Source organism: Phacochoerus africanus, chromosome 2 (assembly GCF_016906955.1).
Source record: "Phacochoerus africanus isolate WHEZ1 chromosome 2, ROS_Pafr_v1, whole genome shotgun sequence".
Taxonomy (NCBI): Eukaryota; Metazoa; Chordata; class Mammalia; order Artiodactyla; family Suidae; genus Phacochoerus; species Phacochoerus africanus.
The window spans coordinates 79,880,800-79,907,386 of record NC_062545.1 but is presented as its reverse complement, the minus strand read 5'-3'; the positions used below and the strand labels follow the sequence as shown (position 1 = coordinate 79,907,386).

The 26,587-nt window shown below is 42.2% G+C and overlaps 1 protein-coding gene across 1 annotated transcript in view; it reads left to right on the top strand.

Annotated features, from left to right (window-relative positions):
* The window catches only part of HS3ST5 (heparan sulfate-glucosamine 3-sulfotransferase 5), a 289,009-nt gene extending 273,338 nt beyond the window's left edge, over positions 1 to 15,671 (top strand). Inside the window, exons 4-5 of the mRNA XM_047763014.1 lie at positions 9,119 to 9,257; positions 13,114 to 15,671. Coding sequence (XP_047618970.1) covers positions 9,151 to 9,257; positions 13,114 to 14,044 — 1,038 coding nt within the window. The 5' untranslated portion in view covers positions 9,119 to 9,150 and the 3' untranslated portion in view covers positions 14,045 to 15,671. The remainder of the gene's footprint in view (positions 1 to 9,118; positions 9,258 to 13,113) is intronic.
* Positions 15,672 to 26,587: the final 10,916 nt, after the last annotated feature.

The following is a 26,587-nucleotide window of genomic DNA, read 5'->3' as shown; positions in this document are numbered from 1 at the left end:
GTCTGCTCTCATCAGTCCATAAACAAGTATGTATTAAGAGTCTCCTGGTGGTGATCAATCTGAAATGTAGCGAAATATCTAAAAACTATGTTGTGCTTCAGTAACAACATAGTGTTGTAGGTCAATTATACTTCAAAACCAAATGAACAGACTGAGAAAGAGATTAGATCTGTAGTTACTAGAGGCAGGGGTTGCATGTAGGGGGTAGGAATTGGATGAAAGGAGTCAAAAAGTATAGACTTCCAGGTATAACATAAATGTTTTGATGGTGTAATGTACAATATGATAAATACAATTAATGCTGTTGTACATTATATATGAAAATTGTCTATCATAAGGAAAAAAATTGTTTTTCTTTTATTTTGTGTCTAGATGAGACAATGTTCACTAAACTTACTGTGATAATCACTTCATAGTGTATGTAAGTTAAATCATTATGCTGTACACCTTAAACTTTTTTCTTTCCTTTTTTTTTTTTTTTGCGTTTTAGGGCCACATCCTCAGCATATGGAAGCTCCCGGGCTAAGTGTTGAATCAGAGCAAGCCACAGCTACACAGCCACAGCAACGCCAGATCCAAGCCGAGTCTGAGACCTACACCATAGCTCATGACAACACTGGATCCTTAACCCACTGATCGAGGCCAGGGATCAAACTTGCATCCTCATAGATACTAGTCGGATTTGTTTATGCTAAGCCACAACAGGAAATCCCACCTTAAACTTATACAGTGCTCTCTATCAATTACATCTCAATAAAACTGGAAGAAAAATTTAACCAAAAAAAGGAGCTTCCGTTGCAGCTCAGCGGGATAAGAACCCCACTAGTATCCATGAGGATGAGGGTTTGATCCCTGGCCTTGCTCAGTAGGTTAAGGATCTGGCATTGCCACAAGCAGCAGATAGGTTGAAGATTCAGCTCAGATCCAGCATTGCTGGGGCTGTGGTGAAGGCCGGCAGCGGCAGCTCCAATTCCATATGCCACAGGTGCAGCCCTAAAAAGCAAAGAAAAAAAAAAAAAAAAAGAGCCTTTCAGATGAGCATCCAAATCTCATGAAGTGACATTGCAATCAAGGGGCCACACTCTTTGAGGTCAGATAATTTGGAATGTATATCCTCCTGCATTTACCAGCCACATGCCTTTGGGTAAATCATGTGTTCATCTCTCTGCTCTTCAGTTTCCATTAGAAAAAACAAAATGGATAATACTTCATGGGTCTGTTGTATTACATGAGGTAATAAACGTGAAAGAAAGTAACAGAGAGCCTAGGGCTCAGTAATCGTGGTTTCTGTCCATCCCATAAGACTGTGGCCCAGGATAAATGAGCTAATACTCGAAAGACGGTTATGATTTCCTTGGAATTTTCCTGCTACATAAGTTCAGTCGTTTTTAATGAACTTCGCTGCTGTTGTTTCTGTTATTGTTTTTACCAGGGGCTGGGGTAACCACGTCTAAAAGCCTTTGAACAGCACTTGAACATATCTTTATTATTTTTTTTTTCGAATCCCCTTATTTGTTTCAGCTTGGGAATAATTTCTTTCTTTGCTTAATACTGCTTTGGAGAAACAGCCAGATGTCTATGATTTGTCGTTTCTGGCCACGTGCTGTGTTTTTTAGATACTCTGCTTCGTTCAGCTAAGATACTGTGTCTATTAAAGCTTTCGTAGTCTGGAGAGATAATTGCACTGTTCTTGGCCCAAAAAATAAAAGACACTGGGAGATTAAAAACTAGAGATAAAAGAGGGCTTAAATGTCATTGTAGGTCTTTAACTTTTATTAACAGAAAGAAGCAATAAATTTTTATAAAATTTAATTTTATATAAATTTCCCATTATGGGTATGATTGTTCTTGATGAAAGATTGTTAAACTATCCATTAAAGTTGGTGTAGCTAAAAGGAAGGGACTTTAGGGCTGGAGGAGTAGTTAACCTTCTCCCCAATTTAACGGCATTGTCTGTAAGGATTGGATGGTGTAGCTTGTCTTGGGCTCATGCTCCTAGACCAGATCTACAACTCCCAGCTTTTAAGAATCCATCATGGCAGATGCTTGAGCCCTTTATGATGTCATAGAAAATCAAAGAGGCATCTTAAATGCTAAGTTCACCAAGTATCTTTGGTTCTCCTTGAACAAGGTTTATTCTGAGGCTTCTCTGATATTGTCTCTTAGCACATAGTCTGAATGATTACAAAACAGAATGAGGAGTTCCCTTCATAGCTCAGCAGTTAATGAACCGGAATAGGATCCATGAGGTAGCAGGTTCGATCCCTGGCCTCGCCCATTGGGCTAAGAATCCTGTGTTACCACCAGCTGTGGTGTAGGTCACAGACTCGGCTTGAATCCCAAGTTGCTGTGGCTGTGGTGTGACGGCAGCTATAGCTTCAGTTCAACCTCTAGCCTGGAAACTTCCATTTGCCTAGGATGTGGCCCTAAAAGACAAAAAAAAAAAAAAACAGAATGAGATTTCACTTCCCATCTCTTAGACAGCCTCATTAGAAACTGCTGCCATGGAGTTCCCGTCATGGTGCAATGGTTCACGAATCCGACTAGGAACCATGAAGTTGCGGGTTCGGTCCCTGCCCTTGCTCAGTGGGTTAAGGATGCGGTGTGGCCGTGAGCTGTGGTGTAGGTTGCAGACGCGGCTTGGATCCAGCGTTGCTGTGGCTCTGGCGTAGGCCGGTGGCTACAGCTCCGATTCAACCTCTAGCCTGGGAACCTCCATATGCCACAGGTGAGGCCCAAGAAATAGCAAAAAAAAAAAAAAAAAATAGAAACTGCTGCCATGGCCCCTCACTTCTCAAAAATCCTGAGATTTCAACTTAAGCATTAACTATTTGTTTGTTTCTAATTGTGCCATCTTGCTTTGAACAGCAAGTGTAGTGTTAGTTAACATTTTAACGCTTAACAGAAATTTCCAGTAAAAGTTATTTATATTAAAAATGGACCTGGGAGTTCTTGCTGTGGCTCAACAGTTTAAGGATCCCACATTGCTGCAGCTGTGGTGTAGGTGACAGCTGTGGCTCAGATTTGATCCTTGGCCTGGGAACTTCCATATGCCATGAGCACCGCCAAGAAAAAAAATGGACTTAGATTTTTCACAATCCAATTACGCTATTAATAAGAACTGCATTTATTCTTTTCTTTTTAGAATGCACTGCAAGAACAAAACTATTACCCTCCCAAAGACCCTAATTCGGCTTTATTTTTGTTAAGTGCCCAAAAGGACAGAAAGTTCTATCTTACTCAAGGCTTACTCAAGGCTCCTGTCCTAACACCCCTGTGAGACAGACTTTATTATCTTCATTTTACAGGTGAGGAGACCAAAATTCAGAAACTTTCAGTTACAAAACTAGACAAAATGTGACTCAAGGTCTTTGACTCCTCATCCTATGGTCTTTGCACTTCACCTTGTCCAACTCGTTCATATTAGTTGAGATCACAAATAAATATAAAATTTTAGGGTGTTCCCATTATGGCTCAGAGGGTTAAGAACCCGACATAGTATCTGTGAGGATTAGGGTTTGATCCCTGGCCTCACTCAGTGGGTTAAGGATCTGGCTATGAGCTGCAGTGTAAGCCACAGATTTAGCTCAGATCCTGCATTGCTGTGGCTGTGGCATAGGCCAGCAGCTGAAGCTGCAATTAGACCCCCCGCCTGAGAACTTCCTTCCATATGCCTTGGAACTTCCATATGCCTTGGGTGTGATCCTAAAAAGGAAAAAAAAAAAATATTTGTCCTCCAGTATCATAGCAGACATAACGATGCTTTGGAGAGTATAATGGACCTGCTGTAAATGGAGGAGGTGGTGCAAAGAGCAAGGCCAGTCCTGCAAACAAAAGGCTGGAGAAATCAGGGCTCTCAAAGAGAGGAAAACCCAGCAGGCGTATGTAGGGCATCTCAGACACAAAGAAGCTGAATTGGCGGCAGCAGCTCATCCCACAGAGGAAAACCTTCATGGTGGTAATCAGGGTCATTGTAAAGTGAGTCTACACAGACTTTGAAAAACTTATGGTTTCCAAAGGAAAGATGTTGGGGGGTGGGGGGATGCTGGGGGTTTGGGATGGAAATACTGTATCATTGTACAACTATAAATGTAATAAATTAATTGAGTAGTATATTTTTTTAAAAAAGGGGGAGAGTGTATGGTTGGAGCATGGGAGCCTTTGAACTGAAAGGTCTTCAGTGGCATGAGAAAAATAATGATCGCGTATTCAATCAGAATTAATCTCATTTACCAGATGACATGTGCATTGCAATAGAGAGCTTGATGGCTTTGCTCTGATGTCCTCCTAAATTTTGGGCTGCTTCTCCAGCTACCTTAACATCCTCAGGCATTTTTCCATCGTTTTCCTGCCTGCTAACCTCGAGCAGAGTTCAGCTAAGAGGTAGCCTCACAGTTTCACTCCCCCACCCCCTGTGCATGCAAATGTTTCCCAAGTTTTATCCCTAAACCCAGCTGTGACCCTTTGGTCCCATAATTATCTACACAACAGATAGAGCTGACCCATTACTACCCACCCCTGGGAAGTGTGTTGGAATTTTTCCTCCAAATTCCACATCTACCAGGACCCACCTTCCCCAGGAAGATACCAGGGGGATCTGGGAGTCTTGAAGGAGGAGATGTTGGAAAGACATTCCACTCCAGAGGGGAAGCTGACAAAAGCATGGCACTGAGAGCACAGGACTTCAGGGAGCAGGGAAGAGCCCACCTGGCAGGCAGAGGGGCTGGTGTTGGTGAGGCATAGGAGGGAAGAAAGCCCAGAAGGAAGGGCCCGGGCCATCAAGGGGAAGAGATGGGACATGATCTGGTAAATAACCAAAAACAGATGAGGCCCAAGATACTTTGTGTGAGGAAGATTAATCAGACTGTAGGAACCAGAGGACATGAGCATGGAGACACACCCAAATATTAAGAAATACGGGAGGCGCTAAGGGCCTGGACAGATCCAATCAGAGCTGCAGCTGCCGGCCTACACCACAGCCACAGCAATACCGGATCCAAGCCACTTCTGTGACCTACACCACAGCTCATGGCCACACCGGATCCTTAACCCACTGAGCAAGGTCAGGGATCAATCCCAAGTCCTCATGGATACTAGTTGGGATTATTACTGCTGAGCCACAGTGCTGGACACTCCCGGGCACACAGTTAATACAGACCTGCCCCATCTCTGAGAGTGGGACAGGTATGTGTTCTCTAAAGGCTCTGCAAGCTCATGGTGGAGACCCACTGGCCTGTGGAGCCAAGCAGGTAGATTTCAGGCTGACTGCTTTCAGTGAGCTTTCTGGTGCTTCTCAGTCAGCGGGCTTAGCCCATTGCTGGGAGCAGCAGTGGTACACAGTAAAGGCAGCAGCTAACGCTAACCCAGCACCCCTCACCACTAGAATCATGTGTCCTGGTTGCAGGAACAAGACTTTAGGGGAAGAGGGGGAGTGCCGGGACCAGCTCAGCAGGATGGGGCTGAAGAACGGGTGCTGTGAAACTTAAGGGAAAAAGTTAACATAAAACAAGACACAGAGACATTTATCTTAAGTAAAGATGGGAACCGGCAGACTCAAGGTCTCAGGGACCAACAGCACAGCCTCAAGAAACTGCACTGCGTTTATTCTTTGGGATTACTTCAAGTGAGGAAGAGGATATAAGAGGTTTTTTATTATTTTATAAGTTCTTTTATTATTTTAAAAGTCACATAGCTGGTAGATGGTTAAGCTTTTACTCTGACCTTTAGGCGTTTAACAATCATTAGCATTTGAGGAAGCTTGGTGTTAGCTATCTTTATGCATAGCATTCCAGAGAATCCTCACTGTGCTTCTGCAAAAGGATTGCTTATCTGCAGCAATCCAGTGTGCCTAGGTTTGCACCTTTGTTCTCTTTGCTAATGCATATTCTGCTAATGACAGCTCATAAACCACTTGGGGCCATGAGGTTCCTCTTTCTCTTATTCTTTAGAGGACATCATGCTTGTGCAGAAGGCGTGCCTAGACCAACGCATTATGTCCTCATTCAGCTGACCCTATGAATAACTTATGCCTTTAGGTCTTTGTGCTTAAGCTTAAGTCATTCACCATCACTGTGACTGTTTTTCAAGCAGGAAGATGGGGTAAAGTAAAGCAGGACAAGATGGAGTTTTCAGCAAAGAGGCTGAGAAAATATTGTAGAAACATGTCTTGCAACAGGGGAGGACCATAGACTAAGGCGTCAGCTGGAGAGGCCGGCCTAGGGGAACTGGGACATGGCCTTGAAGAATGACTGGGCTGTCGCAGCAGTCAGATGGGTGGATCAATGAGCTGGGGAAAGTGGACTAAGCATCGTGCAGGATAGTTTTGAACAGGTTGTGCGGGTGCTATGTGTGGGTAGCAGAGGCGGCCGGGTGACCCCCAGCCTCCCTCCAGGTTACTCTTCTGTACAAGGCTGGTGACCCTCTTTGAGGCCACAGACAGGCACATTTTACCCTGGCTTTTCCCATCTCTTCTATTTGTAGCTGGTTCTCTTCAATCACATTATAGCTTTCTTCTCTCATACCCTTTGTGAGTACTTGTGAGTGCGTGTATCTTTTCAAATTATGGTTTTCTCTGGATATATGCCCAGGAGTAAGATTACTGGCTCATAATGTTTATTTCAGGTTCTCTCTTGTTTTTTGCTTTTGTATTTTTTTCTTTTTTGCCACACAGGCAGCATGTTCCCAGACCAGGGAAAAAACCTGTGCTACACAGCAGCAACCAGAGCCACAGCATTCTGGTCAGCATTCTTAGTGAGCTTTAACCACTAGGCCATCAGAGAACTCTCTGGTAATTAGTTTTTTAATGAACTTTCATACTGTTTTCCAAAATGGTTGCACCAGCTTACATTCCCACCAACGGTGTAATAGGGTTCCCTTTTCTCCACACCCTCTCCAGCATGCATTGTTTGCAGACTTTTGATGATGATTGAAACGGTGTGAGGTGGTACCTCACTGTAGTTTTGATTTTCATTTTGCTAATAATTAATGATGTTGAGCATCTTTTCCTGTGCTTTTTGGCCATCTGCCTGCAAAGACCCTTCTTATTGCCTTCTCTTTGCTTTTGCTCTTAGCCCTTTCTCTTTTCCCCTCAATCCCTGTGTCCAACCTCATCAGCCTTCCTTCACTTCCCATACTTGCTAGGCATTTTCCCTCTGCAGAACTTTTGTGCACACTGGTTCCTCTGCCTGAAACCCACCCTGGTCCTCATGCTCCAGGTGTAAACACATGAAGAAGTATCACTTCTTCAGGAAGGACTGGTGTAAGTGCACGTTCTGCCTGTTATTCTTTCTCCCAGCCTCCTGTACTTTTTCTTTGTTATTGCAAATTGTAGATATGTGTGAATACTACATTTTTTTCTGTCCTCATTTCTGTCTGGTTTTGTTTCTGTCTTCTCCCTAGACCATAGTCCCACCCCCTACCCCACCCTGGCCACTATATCCAGGACATCCAGTACAGAATCAGGCACACAAGTTATATCCCAGAAATATTTGTTGACTGTGTGTTGGATGAATGCTGCTATTCTCTCTCCCTTTTGGGATGCCCTCCTACAACCTCCTCACCGAATCATACACTGCATACCACGAAAAACCAGTCACATGGAGCCCATACCTTAACATTTCCTTCATTGTCTTTCCCCAACATTTATTCACACATTATCATGAATTAGGTAGCATTCTCTGGTTGGTTCACAATTCCCTAATAGCACTATTAATTTTCCAAGAACTAAAGAACTTTGGGGACCTTTTTTGCATTTCAACTAGAAATGCTGTCAGCGCTCAGTATTTCTTGATGGATGAACGAATCAATTAATCAATCTTGGTATAATCCTTTTGCACAGAGAAAATCTTCATTTAGCAAATACAGAGATACTATTGCGGCAAAACAATTTCTATCCATGACCCATTGCTGTAGTCTTTCTTTCTGGGTTACTATTTTGAGCTTCAAGGAGAAGCAAACAATCTTAGCTTGAAAAGGAGATTGGATTTATTTTTAATAAGAAAGGCTGAATTGGAAGCTTGCATTTTCCCCCCAAATTTAATAACAGCACTAGTAAAGGCTTACATTCCCCAGATGGCCTTATATCAGGTAAAAGAGGACAAAGCCTCCAGGTAAGTTTCTATCTTGATGTTAGAACTAGACGCATCACAGCTACCCTGTTTAAATTCATTGAGAGCCAGGAGGGGTCACATGGCCAGGGCGTCTAGTCTGGGCATGATTTCCAAATCTGCCAAATCCAATCCAGGACTGGGCAGAGATGAAAGGCAGTATCAGGTTACTCAGAGTCATTGTCCCCAAACCTTTGAGGTCCTGATAGTTACCACTGATAACCTCAGTAAATAAAAAAATAGCTCTTGATCTTGCCCCCTTCCTCTATTCACAACTAGAACAAAACAAAACAAAAAACATGTCAGTAAAATTGTTCTGCCCCACATGACAATTACTGAATTGAGATTTCCGTTTCTGCATTCATCCTGTTATTTCTAAGTAGATCCTTCAGTTTTACCAGTGGCCCTGCTGGTTGCTCAGTTGCTCTTTTTCTTGGTATTCTTTGAATGATTAACAACAACACAAATATATACGTGCCTTCATAGATGCATTTAAAATTATATGTGGGGAGTTCCCGTCATGGTGCAGTGGAAACGAATCCAACGAGGAACCATGAGGTTGCGGGTTCGATCCCTGGCCTCGATCACTGGGTTAAGGATCTGACATTGCTGTGGCTCTGGTGTAGGCCAGTAGCAACAGCTCCAATTAGACTCCTAGCCTGGGAACCTCCATATGCCCTCTGCATGCAGCCCTAAAAAAGACAAAAGACAAAAATAATAATAATAATAAAAATAATATATGCATTTTAATGTACTTTGACAATTGCCCAGCAAGTTCTGTCTAGTTTGTATCTTACCTCTAGTTTAGTATTTGACCTTATCACACAGGCCGGGGCGGGGGGGGGGGGGGGGGAAGGTAAGTTTTGCTCATTACCTGTTACAACGTGAATATTGTGAATATTGTCAAGGTTGCTATGACATCTGTTCTTAATCACCCTGCTTGGCTTTGGCACAATCGAGAGTGCCAGTAAGAGACGGCTGCTGATGAGTCCCCTTCTGTCCCCATCTCTCAGGCTGCGGAAGTCCTGAAGGTTGATGGAGGGCCATGCTATTCAAACAGCAGGCGTGGCTGAGACAGAAGCTGCTGGTGCTAGGAAGTCTTGCCATTGGGAGTCTCCTGTATCTAGTCGCCAGAGTTGGGAGCTTGGATAGGTAGGTGACTACAAACGTACTTAATGCTCACGGGACTTTAAATATCTTTTGCTTGAAATTTCCTTCGGACATAATTTGAAATCTGTCCATTTGTTTTCCTTTGTCAAAATTCCCAAGAAACCTGCTTTTCTGCAGTATTGATTTTAATGTGTGGAGCCTTTAAAAGAAAGCCATCCAAGTTGCTCAAACCAAGATATTTGTCAAGATCCATCTGTATTCTGTGTGTGCTAAAGTGTGTTTTCAGAGAAGAGATAAAGCCATGTACAGTAAAAATGTCATTTGCTAGAGCTCAGTGTAGTCTCTTGTGCATCTGATTATTGACCTCTAGCTGTAGCAAAATAGTGATGACGTATTTATGTATCTACATTTTGAAATTTATGAGTAGGCAATTAATGTGCTACCAAGAGAGTTAAAGTTATGTATGAGCCTCTAAAGGGGCTCATCAAGTTTGGAATCCATTGCCCTGGAAAGATGGCTCTAGGCTTCAGGAGTTTTGACTATGTTAATTAGCTCTGGTTTCCAGACCAGGAGGCTGTCACTCAGAGTAATTGCCCAGAAAGCAATGGAAAACCCACAGAGAGGAAATTTACAGAGCTGGGGTTTAGCTCTAAATAAGCCAACAGTCGAGAGGTACTAGAGCTGCAGACGTTTCAGCAGTGTTAGCAGGCTTCACATTGAATGCCTCTGAACTGCCCACATCTGGTTTGATTGAAAAGGACGGAGAAGTTCACTTCTGAAATGCAAAGCTTCATTCTTTGCCCTTTAAAATTAATTCCTGAGCTGGAAAGACGGAAGTGTGCTTCCCATGAATTCACTTCTCATTTTCTGAGCACCTGTAGCCACACAGTAAAATGAAATTATCTTCCTAACAGTTTTTTTTTTTCCTGATCTATAGATCTTATCACATGGATAGCTAACAAATAATATAACCTTGGTCTTTATTTTTCTTCAGCCAGTATTAATTTTGACTGGTAAAATGAACCCCTCTGACACTTTTCAGTTCAAACTTCCTGAGTAAACTTCCTGTTTGCTAGTGGCTAATTGTGGGAAATGCTACAACCCAGAATGTATCACAGATTTTAGGTAATTCCCTAACCTAGTGCTTATTATTAGTGAAAAGCTTGTGGTGGTACCATTGTCCTATGTCCATAACAGAGCTTTTATAGCAACTTCTTCCCAATAGCTTTAGTTTTCTTCTAATCATTTGCTTTGTTCAGTAAGTGATCTGATGATCATTAACACATTAGTTATTTAATTAATAGCTCTTTTCACTTTGAACCTGGTCTCTAGTGTCTCATGGGATAGCTTTTATAAGGAATTGGGGAGTTCCTGTCATGGCACAGCGGTAACGAACCTGACTAGTATCCATGAGGCTGCAGGTTCCATTCTTGGCTTCGCTCAGTGAGTTAAGGATCCAGCATTGCCATGAGCTGTGGTGTAGGTCACAGACAAGGCTTGGATCCTGCAGGCTGGCATAGGCCAGCAGCTGTAGCTCTGATTAGACCCCTAGCCAAGGAACTTCCATATGCTGCGAGTGCATCCCTAAAAAGACAAAAAAAAAAAAAAAGGAATTGGATTGCTTGGTGGGCTTTCTCAAAACCTCTCAACCTCTCATTTGAGAGTTTGAGCAGATTGAAATTGACACATGATTCTGTATGTTTGTCCTTTAGACACTGAAGACCTGGCTCTCTAGGTGGGAGGCTGAGCTCAGTTACTTCTCCTATCCCTTCCAGTCTTAAAACCTCATTTTTTGTTTGTTTGTTTGTTTGTTTGTTTTTAGTCTGGGGTCCATTCCTACTCTTTAGGAAGGCACTAATAGGATAGTTTCTCCTATCGTGATTTACAGGGTCCAAAAAGCAATTGTTCTGTAGGGAATGAGCTCCCAGGATAGAAGGTGGTTACAGGAAAGAAGGAAAATGGCCCTTTCTCGAGGTAGGGAAGTTTCTTTCCAGCTCAAACGGCCTGGGTTCCATGAGAGAATCAAATCTTGCAGGAAAGTATCCATTTCCTCAGTTCTCCCAAGGATCGCATCATTCTAGATGTCTAGGAGAGAAGTCCGTCCATTACATTCAGAGGATACCTTAAGGAATTAGGGCCTCATTCTCAACCAGAGCCCACCAAGAGCTAGAAGATGAATTGGTGGCACCCCAGTCGAAGCCACAATTAAAAACATCTTCTACTCTGTTTGTGTTGCTACTTTTATATCTTCCATTTAGAGAGCTAACATATTAATCCTACTAATAAATTTATAAAAACAATATTCATGTTTTTCTAAAATATTAACTGTGATAATTCCTGTCATATTTTTATAGTATGCCATATTTTCATGTTTTCCACAATAAGCATGTTTTTAAAAATTCATTTAAAAAACCACCAAAAAGGGGGAGTTCCCGTTGTGGCTCAGCAACAATGAACCCGACTAGGATCCATGAGGATGCAGGTTCAATCCTTGGCCTTAATCAGTGGGTTAAGGATCCATCATTGCTGTGAGCTGTGGTGTAGGTCACAGGTGAGGCTCGTATCCTGAGTTGCTATGGCTGTGGTGTAGGCTGGCAGCTGCAGCTCCAATTCAACCCCTAGCCTGGGAACCTCCATATGCCAAGGGTGCAGCCCTAAAAAGACAAATAAATAAATTGGACACACCAAATTAAATAGTCACTCCAGGATTTCCCATTGTGGTGCAGCAGCAATGAATCTGACTAGTATCCATTAGGATTCGGATTTGATCCCTGGCCTCGCTCAGTGGGTGAGGCATCCCGAATGGCTTGTAGTTGTGGTGTAGGCTGGCAGCTATAGCTTCATTTGGAACCCTAGCCTGGGAGCTTCCATATGCCACCAGTGTGGCCCTAAAAAGCAAAAAGCAAAAAAATTTAAAAATAAATTAACACTCACTCCAGTCTAATATCCTTATGATTGTTGCCACATATTTCTCTCAGGAAAAAAAAAAAGCAGTGTTTTTCTGTTCATTCCTCAGGACAGTGTTGAAGAGGAAGTCCTCCTTTTTGGCTCCATCTGTTGTCTTTCTCCCTTCACCAGCTTGAGTCCCTGATTTAAATGGCACTGCAAATGGGGACCTAAGGTTTCTGGCACTGCCAAGGTCCTGTTGATTTCTGGCCCCAGGTGTGCTAGGTGATATACAGCACTTGCTGATGGCATTGGGTTTGCTCCTATACTCAGCAATGGAAAAACATAATCCTGACCTCTTTAGGTAGGAAGTGAAAGAGAAGCAGAAGAAATATGCACTCTTCTAGCTATCCTCAAGGCCAAAAGCAGAAATTCTCATCGAATGAAAAGCTCAGCAAGTGCCAAGATTGGAATTTTGCAGGTTGATGATGCCAAAAGCCAAGGGCAGAGACTGGGAACTCTCTTTAGATTATAGCGTTAAGGTTTTTCAGAGTCATAAGAATACAGCTGAGCTGCAAGGAAATAATATCACACGAAACCCAAAAGATGTCGCCTCTTAGCTGCCCTTTAGCCTCTCGGCTGAAGATTTTAATCTTCATCTTTCATGTTTTCTGAATGATGTTAACTAGTGAGCTGTTAAAAGGCTATTAGTATGGTTGGTGTCACTTGTCTGTCCTGTACTGTGAACGTAAGTACCTGCTATAGTCAATTAAGTGCTTGGTGAATACAATTTTTAAGGGGCACTAATAAAACTATCCTATCAATTATGTGTGCTCCATTTATACAGGGTGGCTTAAAATAAAATATTCCAAACATATGTTCACTGTGGATTGCAGCAGGCAGGGCGCAGTTGTTTTATTTATGCGTTGAAAGCCTTACTCTGTCTGGGGAACCAGAGCAATGAGAAGTTGGTTGCGATGAAATCCTTCAAACCTCTCTCTGTTGCTCACAGGCTCCAACCCCTCTGTCCCATCGAAGGCCGGTTCGGAGCCCACGGTCAGGCTGAATTCCCCCTGCGTGCCCTGCAGTTTAAGCGCGGCCTGCTGCATGAGTTCCGGAAGGGCAACGCTTCCAAGGAGCACGTGCGCCTTCATGACCTGGTCCAGCAGCTCCCCAAGGCCATTATCATCGGGGTGAGGAAAGGAGGCACAAGGGCCCTGCTTGAGATGCTGAACCTCCATCCAGCAGTGGTCAAGGCCTCTCAAGAAATCCACTTTTTTGACAATGATGAGAATTATGCCAAGGGCATTGAGTGGTACAGGAAAAAGATGCCTTTTTCCTACCCTCAACAAATCACCATTGAAAAGAGCCCAGCATATTTTATCACCGAAGAGGTTCCAGAAAGGATTTACAGAATGAACTCATCCATCAAGTTGTTGATCATTGTCAGGGAGCCAACCACAAGAGCGATCTCTGATTATACTCAGGTGCTAGAGGGGAAGGAGAGGAAGAATAAAACTTATTACAAGTTTGAGAAGCTGGCCATAGATCCTAATACCTGCGAAGTGAACACAAAATACAAGGCGGTAAGAACCAGCATTTACACCAAACATCTGGAGAGGTGGTTGAAATACTTTCCAATTGAGCAATTTCACATTGTCGATGGAGATCGCCTCATTGCGGAACCCCTACCAGAACTTCAGCTCGTGGAGAAGTTCCTAAATCTTCCCCCAAGGATAAGTCAATACAATTTATATTTCAATGCTACCAGAGGGTTCTACTGCTTGCGATTTAACATTATCTTTAATAAGTGCCTGGCGGGCAGCAAGGGGCGCATTCATCCAGAGGTGGACCCCTCTGTCGTTACCAAATTGCGCAAATTCTTTCACCCTTTCAATCAGAAATTTTACCAGATCACTGGGAGGACATTGAACTGGCCCTAAAATATTAAGTCAGACAACACTGTGTGTTGTGCCTGGAGACCTGCAATGTCTCCTCTAGATTAAAATATGCACTTTTTCCTAGACACAACTGTCCAAGTCATTTTTTCCATGCATACTTGTACATACGCAGTGTGTGACCAAATATAAGATCAGTTCTTTTTCTACTGAGCATTTACAGAAAACCAGTTTGCTGTCTGCATAGTTGCATCTTTTATGCTATTTACAAAAAGAAGAGGTGGTGATATGGGGGGAAAGTGACTTCCGCTGTTCTCCAAGTGTTAGTCTTCCTTTGAGTCAGAATTTGTCACCTGCCATTCTCATAGATTTAAGCCAAAAGATTAGCGTGTGAAAATGTACCCATGGCTGTGACGCTTCAGGAAGTGGAGGATTCAGTTATGCATTCTTTTCTAGGGGAAAGCAGGCTCTTTAATTCAGAGGCTGAATTGGTGCCATGCAAATGGAAAATACCATTTTCTTATTATTTCAAAGAATGTCTTATCACATAAAATTGACATGGTTTCAAAGTTCCCGTGGTGATTTTGCACTATCGTTTTCTTGTGTGGACCATGGTGTCACTTGTAGCATGTCAGTCACACATCGGAGAGTCAAGTCCTTTTACTTCCATGTTATATGTCAGCAAAGAGAGATGTCATGTACATAATGTATATTGTTGTACATACTGGTTTCACACTAAGTAATTCTATTTTGTAAACTGAATATGGCTATTTAATTTATTGTGAAAATTAAATTTATTGTCGTATTTAAAAAATGGAATGGATTAAAATTACTCTACGTGCAATTCTTTTTAACTTCTTTTGTTTTATGTGCCGCCTGCTTGGCTCCCAAAGTCAAAGCTGTTTATGTGCACCTGAGAGCACTTGGGAAGAGGCCCTTCTCCCTTAGATGTCTGTAGCCTTGTGAAAATGTAGTTATGAAGTGGGGTTGAGTGTATTTTTAAAAATATCTCAGCCATCTGGAAATCTAGTCTGATAGCCACCTCAAAGAGGACTGGTGCTTCTCTGCTGCAACTTTGTAACCATTAACTTAACCTGCAGATGCTCCTGGTGCCAGGAGAGAGACTAGAAATACCTTAACGTAATCAAGGCATAGGAGCATCCCAATTTTATTTGAACCTCTAATCAGAGCCAGACCCACTGAGATATTAAATAAGATTAGAAAACTTCCATAGCCTTTGTGCTGAAAGCTGCTGATGCTTCAAAAACAAATGCAAACTCTCTAACTCCCTCTTTGAGATGAAAATACATCAGCCTGCTCAGAAATGATCAAATTGTGTAGTGTTGCCATTACTATCGTAAACATATGGCTCAGATTTCCATCTAGAGAAATTAATGTTGAATTGGGTGCTTGCTAACATCAGATACCCTGTATTATGCTTAAATATCATTCGGAAAACCTGGGAAAGAAGTATCAACAGAAAAAAAAGTGAATTTTTCACAATCATGTTGCTTATCCCGTGGAAGATGTTAGTTTTGTCCACATAAAGAGTGCCTAGCAAATTACAATGGATTCCCTTTTGATTGTACTAAGTGTTGATTTTCCTCCATGAGTTGTTCATCCTGTCCAGTGATTCGATGTTGAACTTTTCTAAATAAATAGCCCTTTCCCCCTCAGTGTCGGTATATATTGCTTCTCAAGCTACAGCCTGGGTAATCATCTCTGCTGTTTCAATGAGCAGTGATGCTGCTTTCTCGGCATGGAACAGGCATGACACCAGCGCACGCTGACAGGCCAGCTTCTCACTCACTGCACAGTGACTCTGGAGTGAGAGTTTCAGGGCTACATGTCCATCACTCTCCTTTAAGCCGTGAATGAAATCAAATTGAAGGAATCCAGCATCAGAGGTCCCTTTGCCTCAACTCTCAGTTAATCATCAAACTGTTGGAATACTACATTCAAAGACATAAATCACATGTTATCATTAATTTTTGGTTTTTTTTGGTTTTTTTTTGTTTGTTTTTTTTTTTTTTGGCTGCCCCACAGCCTAAGGAGTTCCTGGGCGCCACAGATCAGATCCAAGCCACAGTTTTGCCCTACACTGCAGTTGCAACAACACCAGATCTTTTAACCCACTGTGTTGGATGGGGAATCAAACCTGCATCCTGGCACTGCAGAGACACCACCCCTCCCATTGCACCACAGCAGGAACTCCATGTTATCATTAATTTTATTATAACTATTCCTAGAGTACTATACAGCTAATACAGTCTTATACCAGAAACTGTCAAATTATACCCCATTGGAACACAGATGCTTCAAAAACTCAGCCTAGGTATTTCACGAGGAATGGTAAAGCTAAAAAAAAAATGACAATCTTTTCCTCAACTCACAGAGAAATTTTGAAAATAAAGACATCTTTCAGTGATCACCATGTAGATTCCAAATTTTTCTTCAACTTTGCTGTTGCTGCTGACAGCGTATGTCAGAGTTTAATTCTAAGATTCTAATTGACTTGTGCTAATGTTTGTAATTTGTAATTTTGAGCTCAATAAGCAAGTATTTCTTCATTATATTCAGAAAAAAAAATTCTGTGATTTCCAGTTGTTAAATAAGTTAGAGAATTGTTTTAAAACTTGGATCCTCCTCACAGAGTCCTAAAACAGAAGGGCTGGCCTAGGGGTATGTTTTTAGAGGTAGGTTTCATTTCAGTGAAAAACAAAAAAGCAAAACCCAGCCACAGCCAATGCTGAATGAGCTAGGTAGAAATAAATGTCCTATGACAATAGCACTCTTCCACTGGAGGTATCAAACCTCTTTGTTTAGAAAATGTTTCCTGTTGTCATCAAACAGGCAACCGACCCCTAGAGAAATCTATGGCTCATGCCAATAGATCCACCAGGGTTCTCTTTAATAAGCTGCTCCTTTTACATCATGAAAACTCTGCATTTCTTCCAGAGGCTTGGCAGCACCATACAGCTTTATAAAACTGTTGAAGCTGCAAAGAAAAAAACTAAGCAATGGTGACGGTTCTGCTGGATCATAAAGTAGAAACTACACCATTTTAGAAGCCAAGGAATTCCAATTACAATTGTGCAAACAGGATCAAGGATCCCAGGGGAGTGAAAGAGACAGAGAAGAGGAGACATACAAGCCAGAGACAGACATCAAATTCCAAGTCTATCATATTACCCACCTGCAATCACCTTAAAAACCCTTAGTGGATGAAGTACTAACTTTTCCTACTTACTGCACTGTAGTAGAGGGAAAATCTAAGACATCAGGGTCCTTAACTAATAATTAAAGCAAAGGCATGTAAACCCCTCGTAATCACATCTGCTCTTAGATTTGGTACTTTTTATGTTGATGGACCAGCAACTGCCAGAACAGTTTCCACTAAAGCTGATGGAGCCTCTTGAGAGCAGTGCCTGGGGCGCTGCCCGGGTACATGGGCCCTACCAGAGGACAAGCTCCAGGACCAATGGAGGACTCTTGGGATGCTGCTAAGGGAAGGTAAGAACCAAGGACAAGTGCAGTCCCAATTCCAGCCCTGCCAATAAGCTTGTGCTTGGTCCAATTAGCAGTCGGCTAAGTTGGATTGCCTTCAGAAGCCTAATTTAAGAATTTTCCAGGAATAGAGAATTTCACATGATCATAAAGAGTGTCTTCCTGCCGCAGTCTTTTGTACTCTTTTTGCACACTCAGCAGCCATTTTCCACTTAGGAGGATAGTCTATAGTCTAAGCAAAAAAGAAAACTTCGCTGAAAACATTCCTTAAAAATGACTAAATACAGCTAAATCTTAGCATTTCAGGCTAATAGGTGGAAAACATAGAATATTTTATAGCAAATTCATTGCAATTATCCCCAAGTAGACAAAGCACCAGGCTATACTAACAACGTATTGATAAATAAATATCTAATTGCACCTACTTTACAAAATAAAAGTCTCTTAATTGGCATATTTTTTTCCTAAATTGGTGTTACTTCAAGTATTTTAAAGCCATTTGTCCTTTTAAGTAGGTTATTCAGGCCCCCTAACATCTGTTTATCATTTTTTATAGCAAACATTTCTTTTACAGCTAATGCAAGAATGAAATTTAGGCCAAAATATAATCACTTGGCAAGGTCCTAATAAATGATGCCTTACAACACATCTTACAAAAACAATTTCTGTATGTTTTGCTCTTTTAAAGGTTTCTTTCCAATTACATTTTATCATAGCTTTAAGGACTAAGAGTGCTCTTCCATAATGATTAGAAGTGGATTGGAGCATTGAAAAGGCAAAACTGAACTGACAGCAATGTGCATTTCTCATAGAAAGCACCTGATTGGTATTCCAAGAACAGGTGCCTGTTATTTAAAGGCCTCTCAGTTGAAAAGCAATAGCCTTTCAATCATATCAAGGAGGAAGCCGCATGCTTGATACCTAATCAGGCTATTTCCACCACTTCTGAATTTGTGAACCGTGTCAGTCTGCAGGGTCTGGAGGAGTTGTTGTTGGAAGGGTTTATTGTTTCTAAACAGACATGTCATTCTCCCTTAAAAACAGGCTATGAAGAAGGTAAGTTGCTCCTGGCAGGCTGGTAACATCATTTCAAAGAGCTGGCTCCCCTTCAGCATTTCTGTTATTTGCGTTTGAGCTTCATCTGCAACTACCCGGATTAGGATCGAACCCAGCAACACCAAAGAGACAAGCCAGATCATTAACCCAGTGTACCACAGCAAGAACTCCCCCTTCAGCATTTCCAAATGCTTTGCTTTGCATTTCCTTTTCTTTAAAGGCACCAGGAGACAATCTTTGAGACCATCTGCAAAACTGCCTGTTTCTTTGGTAAGGCCACACTGACGGCCTCCTCCATCTCTGGCTCATTTTTCCCCCAGGACTGAGCAAAGGCCTTTCCAAAGACAGTTCTCTGGGTTTGCTGACCATGGAAGAGACATGCTCTTTCCCTGACACCACATTTAAGGCTATAGGTTCATCCATCCTGAGATTTATATCAGGAGACATGGGAAGAAGAAGAAAACTGAACACAACTTTCTGCAAGTAAGGTACCATAGCATTTCCAAAGTGTTCAGGAAATATATTTGTTTAATTGAAAACAAAGGAAGTAACAGCTGAATCTAAGTAAAATGGGCAAGTCAATTTATCTCTTTAAGCTTGAGCTTTCTATTAAATAAAATAGAATCCGGAGTTCCTGTTGTGGCACAACGGAAAGGAATCTGACTAGTATTCATGAGGATGCAGGTTCGATCCCTGGTCTCACTCAGTGGGTTAAGGATCCAGGGTTGCGGTGAGCTGTGGTCGCAGACTCGGCTCAGATCTGGGCATTGCTGTGGTGTAGGCCAGCTACAGCTCTGATTTGACCCCTAGCATGGGAACCTCCATATGCCTCAGGTGTGGCCCTAAAAAGCATAAAAAAAAAAAAAGAAAAAAAATGTTTAAGCTCTTTCAGTATATCATTGTACCATTAGATGAAAGTAATTTTTGGAGCATGCTTTGTGACAGTGAATGTCACAGAGCTGAGCACATGAAGGTGGAGAGGAAGGGAGGGAGGAAGGAGGGGTTAGATTTTCTTTTTTTTTTTCTTTTTTTTTTTTTTGCTACTCCATGGTTTGTTATTTTTCCTGTCCCAATCCCTACAGCAAAGTGGCTCTTGGAGAACGAATAAGTCTTCAAATTTATTTATTTATTATTTTTATTTTGTTTTGGGTGCCCCCGTAGCACGTGGAATTTCCTGGGCCAGGGATTGAACCCACAATCTGAGCCACAGCAGTGACAGTGCAGGATCTTTAACGTGCTGCTCCACCAGAAAATTCCAGTAGTGGTTAGATTTAATGTACTTACCTCTTCCTGTGCATAGAATCTCCCAAAGTTTCACATCTATAGTTTGTCGCTAGGGGGTATTCTTTGTCACTATTCCCTTGCAACTGAATTTTCTTTTCATTCAACCTTATACTTGGCTTTTGCTTCCACTTTACCTGTCACTTCCTGCATTAATTAACTTTTGTTGCATAACCACCCACCCCCAAAATATCCTGATTACCTCATGATTCCGTTGCTTATCTAGACAGTCCTTTTGGTCTGGTCCAGCTTGGCTCCACACTGCTGGCCTTCCTCATGCACCTGTGGTTTCTGACAGGTCAGCTGCGGACTGGATCACTTGGGGTGACCTCCCTTAAATGTCAGTGGCTTGTGCTGCTGATTGACTGGTGCTACTTGCCAGTGCTGGCTAGTGGCTTAATGACAAAGATGTCTGGGCCACACATGTCTCATCACTTGGTAAATACACTTGGATGTCTTCATGGGAGTCAGAGGGGGTGTAAAGAATAACAAGAGAGGGTGGCTTCCAATGCACAAATGCTTTTCCTGTTTGTTAGCTCTCATTCGTCAAATATGTCACGTGGCCAAGCCTGGCGTCAGTGTGGGAGGGGACAACACAAATGTGTGGCTAGAAGAAAGGAAAGTATGTAGCCATTTCTGCAAATATCTATCACACCTCTCAACCTTGACTCTATCATGATGAAAATTATAATTATAGTAATCATTCACCAAATAACTTTATCTAAAGAAACAGATATGGTAATAAGAAGGATTGTAGACAGAATACTGCCCCTCTTCCAAAGATACATAATCATAATCTCAGGAACCTATGATATGTCAATCTTACATGGCAAAGGGGACTTTGCTGATGTGACAAAGCAAAGACTTCGAGATGGGGAGGTTTCCTGGATTATCTGCATGGGCCCAGTGTGACCAAGGATCCTTAAAGGAAGAAGAGAAAGAAGAGGACAGTCAGAGAGATGTTGATAATGGAAGGATGGGTTGAGAACTTGAGGACCCTCAGAGAAATGCAGCATTGTTGGCTTTGAAGGTAGAGAGAGGTAGCTGCAAGACAAAGAATACAGGCAACTTTTTTTTGTTTTTTTGGGTTTTGTTTTGTTTTGTTTTTAAAGTCTGCACCTGCAGCCTATGGAAGTTCCTAGGATAGAGGTTGAATCAGAGCCACATCTGCGACCTACACTGCAACTCCAGATCCTCATCCCACTGATCGAGGCCAGGGATTGAACCCGCATCCTCAGGGAGGCAACATCAGGTCCTTATCCCTCTGAGCCACAACAGGAGCTCCCCAGGCAGCTTTTAGAAGCTGGATAAGGTAAGGAAAGTTTCTCCTAGATCCCTCAGAAGAAAACATGGCCCGGCCAACACCTTAATGTTAGCCCAGGGCAACTTGTGTTGGACTTTTAAACCTACAGAAATGTAAGAGAATAAGCTTTGGTTGTTGCAAGCCACTAAGTTTGCATTAAGTTACAATAGCCCTAGAAAATGAAGGCAAGATATAAGAGGAAACGGAGTGCTCTCCAAATGCTGGCGTGTTAGCATATGCTCCTTTAGGGTCGCAGGAGTAGGCACAACCGCTGTCAGGCACAAGGGGCATTTCCAAACGAGGCAAGCAGAATACCTCAAGCCTAGGACCTCAGGAGCAGCGCCCCTGCAAGTTCTCAAAGGAGAATGCAGGCAGAGCAACCCTCAGGGAAAAATTCCTGGTCAGAGAAACACAGATCAAGTCTCATTTCTTCTGGGACCCTCCACTGAAGCCCCATGGGTGAAAAACGGTTTAGTGGTAAATTGCAGATAAGTTTACAACAAGGTAGAGATTAAGTGACATTTAAAAGTATCTTGGCCATTATGGTTTTCCCACTGAAAGGAAAAACATTTTCAGTCTTCTCACAAATCCATAAAATCTAGCCTCAATCCAGAATATCTGAAGTCTCCAAAGATCAGAGCCAGGAGCCTGATTTTATATTGGTCCCAAGATCTCCTCCAAGCGGCCTCAAAAACTGCCCTGTGGGGAAAGGAAAGACCTGAGATTCTTTCTTCTGACCTTAATGAAATTCAGAGGCATTTATTGATCACCTAATATGTTCCTAGTTTCTGAAAGATCTATCAAACTGTTACTAAAGGTCACTAGGAAAGCCGGACTTAGAGGTGTGACCAGAATACAGCCTTCTAGAATTCCAGCCCAAGGCCAGTTGTCAAGAAAAGTCTCTAAATGGTTCTATTTATTATTTATGTCTGCCTACTTCCTAAAAGGATTTGAGGTGGCAAATTTCTAATTAAAATTTGTTTCTAATCTCCTTCTAATCTTGTCTTATTGGCTGAATTTCTCCCCTCATACTTAATCAACCTTAAATACTAATGCGTATTGAGTCTAGATAAAATATGAATTGGCATTAAAATTAAAAGGTACACACATTCAATAGACATATAATATATATGGATATATTTGTATTTGTAAGCCTATTGAAAGAAGCTAATGATAATGGTTCATTATGGGACTAATGAAAACCATCCTTTTGTTAGTGATTACCTGTCAAATTTGCACGGCTGCCTTTTAAAAATTATACTCCAAAGGTGTTGCAGTCCAGCCCAAGTGAATACACAAAAAGAAAAAAAAATTAAATAAACTAATATTTCAAAGGAGCATCAACCAATCTGGGAACAAATATTTTGATAAAAGAACACAATTTGTCTGATTAAAATATCACTGCCTGTAGTGCAAGTTTCAATGGTAAAGAGACATGTCTTGCTAATTCAAGGATATTTAAGGTGCTCGTGTGGAAAGTATTATACATGCCACCATTGGGTGCCTCTGCACGTGGACGCATGTGTGTGCACGTGTGTGTGTGTGCACACGCACGCACATGCATGTGTTTGGGTGCCTGTGTGTGACTCGCCCCATGGGATTATCTTGTTACTTTCCAGCTTGATCATCACAAGTCTTCCACCTTGAAATTGCATCAGATTTCTCTCTAAAAGCACAAAACTAATTAAATAATATTAAAATGAAAATAATTATATAACATTATAATTAATAATAAAAGAGTGATTCATTCTTTCAATCCACAAAGGTTTATGAATACTTCTCATGGAATTCTGAGTTATTTTTCTCTCTTTCTTTTTCTTTTTTTTTTTTTTTTTGTCCTTTTAGGACGCTACCCTGGGCATATGGAAGTTCCCAGGCTAGGGGTTGAATGGAAGCTGCTGCTAGCGTACACCACAGCCACAGCCACAGCCACAGCCACAGCAATGCAGGATCCAAGCCGAGTCTGCAACTTACACCACAGCTCACAGCAATCCCAGATCCTTAACCCATTGAGCAAGGCCAGGGATTGAACCCACATCCTCATGGATACTAGTCAGATTTGTTTCCTCTGAGCCATGGCAGGAACTCATTTTCCACCTCTTTAGCTGGCTCATGCCCCACTTGGGCCCCAGCCCCTGCAATGTGGTCTCAAAGCATTCCCAGGAGGCTCAAGAGCCCCATAGCTCTGCTGACACACAGCCAGCCAGCCCCACAGGGCACCCATCAGGTGTGGCTGTCAGTTGGTACCACAGCCAACCCTGGTGCACACTGTGGCTTCCTCAGCCAGCATTGCCACAGCCTCTACAACCCCAAAGACCTTTGACAGTGTATTTGTGGGCGTGTGTAGAATGTCTGTGTGTGTGTGTGTGTGTGTGTTGGGGGTGGGGGCGGAATCCTTATGTTATACTTCCTTTTAAAGTACCAAAGCTATCCTATGAACATACCAAAAAAGCAGCTCTTCCTGCTCTGTGTTCAGAATTCATCCTCTCCATAAGGCCAGGCCAGAGTGGAAGACAAATCTGGATGATAGACACCATATTCCACTCAGAATCTTGTAATAGGTGTTCAATAAACTTTTGTGGGTTGAATGAATGAATTACTCTTTTGTTATAATGATGGAGATTTTAACTGCTGGATTAAGCTTATCTGCCTGTCTCTTTTTTCCCTTGGAATGACTTCTCTGCCAGGAGATTCTATGGTCTTTTATGCAAAAGATCTCTGGTGGCCAGGCCACCGTACAGCCAGACATGTTCCCCAAGAGTGGACACAGTTCAGGCTTTTGCTGGGCTCCCAAACAACCATTAGACTTTAATGCACTGCAGGATACAAATGCTAAGAACCAAGGGCTATAGCTTCAGATTCTGCACAACAAAGATCTTCTCATGCTCGGAACCCTCATGACAGCTTGAATCACTTCTCTGCTTTATGCCTCTTAATATACGACAGTGAGGCAACAGATGTCAACTTTGATGTATGTGAGTCCTGGCCCCTCAGTAACATGGATCCCCAAATTTTCTCTATTAAACTGTTAACCTTTACTCTTAATTAAGATGAATTAAAATTGTGAATATCAAAAACAATGACCAAAACAATAAACTATTTACCACTTTCACCCCAGTAAACCATGCTCATAATATCATCATTTAGGGTTTTATGATATTCAAGGCGAAAAGCTTAGCTCAGTAATGGTATAGAAGTAGGGCTTATTGTTGTTGTTTTTAATTACGGTTGACTTTTGCCTCTGTTGTATGTTAATGCATATTAGGCTGAGAATGTGCGGTTACAATACAGTGGACTCAAAGGGGAAACAGACCGTTCATAGGCCACAAGGACATTAGAGAAAAATAGGACTCTCTCTCCATATATATATATATATACACACACACACAGTAACTCCCCAGTCATAGAGTAGGAGAAACACCCACTTTTATTTGCCTTGACACATTTAGGAAACCATTATTGGATATTAATTAAAGAATTATTAAACCTAACTATTTGATTAAGGCTCTATGTGTCCAAATGAAATAACCAGACCATGAACAATCCACTTATTTCTAGTTTCTAATAGTGGAAGTGCCTGCAAATTAAAATTGTCATCCTCTGTGTCTAGTTGATTATTGCATCTCAGTTGATTGGCTACATCATATAGACACAGGCAAATCTTTTAGGAACATACTTTGATGCATGAATGGTTTCGAAAAATTCAGTAAACAAAGAGGCAGCAGCTGTGAGTAGATGATAAACCTTGACCTGAATATCCACCTGTCAGTAGAGTTACACCTGTCAGGGCACGATGGGTAACATGGTTAATGTCTACCCACCGGGATCCTTAGTTCAGTATCTCCCAGGTAATTCTGGCAGAGACTCAAAAGAAATGTTTATGTCAATTCCTACCCCTTATATTGCAAATAAGCAGCCTGGGTAGAGAGCCATTATTCTCTATCCTAAAATGTAGGTGTCGGAGTTCCCGTCATGGCGCAGTGGTTAACGAATCTGACTAGGAACCATGAGGTTTCAGGTTCGATCCCTGGCCTCACTCAGTGGGTGGAGGATCCAGCATTGCTGTGAGCTGTGGTGTAGGTCACAGATGCAGCTTGGATCTCGCGTTGCTGTGCTCTCGCGTAAGCTGGTAGCTATAGCGCCGATTTAGACCCCTAGCCTGGGAACCTCAGTATGCTGCAGGAGTGGCCCTAGAAAAGGCAAAAAGACAAAAAATAAAAAATAAAATAAAATGTAGGTGTTGATTTTATTGTCTTAGTAAATGCAGCATCATTAAAAGACTGGTATCTTTGTTTGAAATTGCTTGTCATAAGCCATTTAGGACAAGTATTGCCATCAATACTTCCTGATCTTATGTAGTCCCCAGACTCACTTTACACCATAGTAAATGATTTTCTTTTTAGTTTTTTGAATGAAAATATATCTCAGTGGGTTAAGGATCTGGTGCTGCTGCAAGTTGCATTATGGGTTGCAGATGTGGCTTATATCTGGTGTCGATGTGGCTGTGGTGTAGGCCTCATCTGCAGCTCCAATTCGACACCTAGTCCCTGGGGCACTTCCATATGCTGCAGGTGCAGCCCTAAAAAGAAAAAAAGAAACAATGTCTCAATTTATTTATTTATTTAAATACATTTTGAAAAGTCATTATTTGCTGAGAAATAGCTTCTGGTGCACAACACTACGCAGAGCCCACCAAATACAGATGATCATAGATCCATACATTTAGTGGCGGGCCCATCACAGGAGGTACAAGGGGGACCATTGGCTCCAAGCCTTATGCTGGCAAAGAGGTCGCAGTTAGACTAGTGGCATTACCTCCAGATGAGACTAGACTGCTGTCCCTGAAAAAATCTGCCCTATCTTATTTTCTGATCTAATTTTATTCATATACCCCAAAACCTCCAAAAATGGTAGTTGGCCCCTTGACCTAAGAGAGGCAATAATCTTTGGAGTTCCCGTCGTGGCGCAGTGGTTAAGGAATCCGACTAGGAACCATGAGGTTGCGGGTTCGGTCCCTGCACTTGCTCAGTGGGTTAACGATCCGGCGTTGCCATGAGCTGTGGTGTGTGTTGCAGACGCGGCTCAGATCCCGCGTTGCTGTGGCTCTGGCGTAGGCTGGTGGCTACAGCTCCGATTCGACCCCTAGCCTGGGAACCTCCATATGCCGCGGGAGCGGCCCAAGAAATAGCAACAACAACAACAACAAAGACAAAAGACAAAAAAAAATAATAAAGAGAGGCAATAATCTCATACATCTGGACCTAAACTCATGCACAGCAGGATGGGCAGGATGGAGAGGTGTCACTTTAGCGTATTCGCTTTGCTTATCCTTGTCAATTTGGCTGAGAAACAATAGTACAGGATGCCCTGGTCTGCAGGAGAATGCATGTTTGAGCAGGGCAAGGGCTAACAGGAGAAAAGTGCAGGACCACTAATCCATA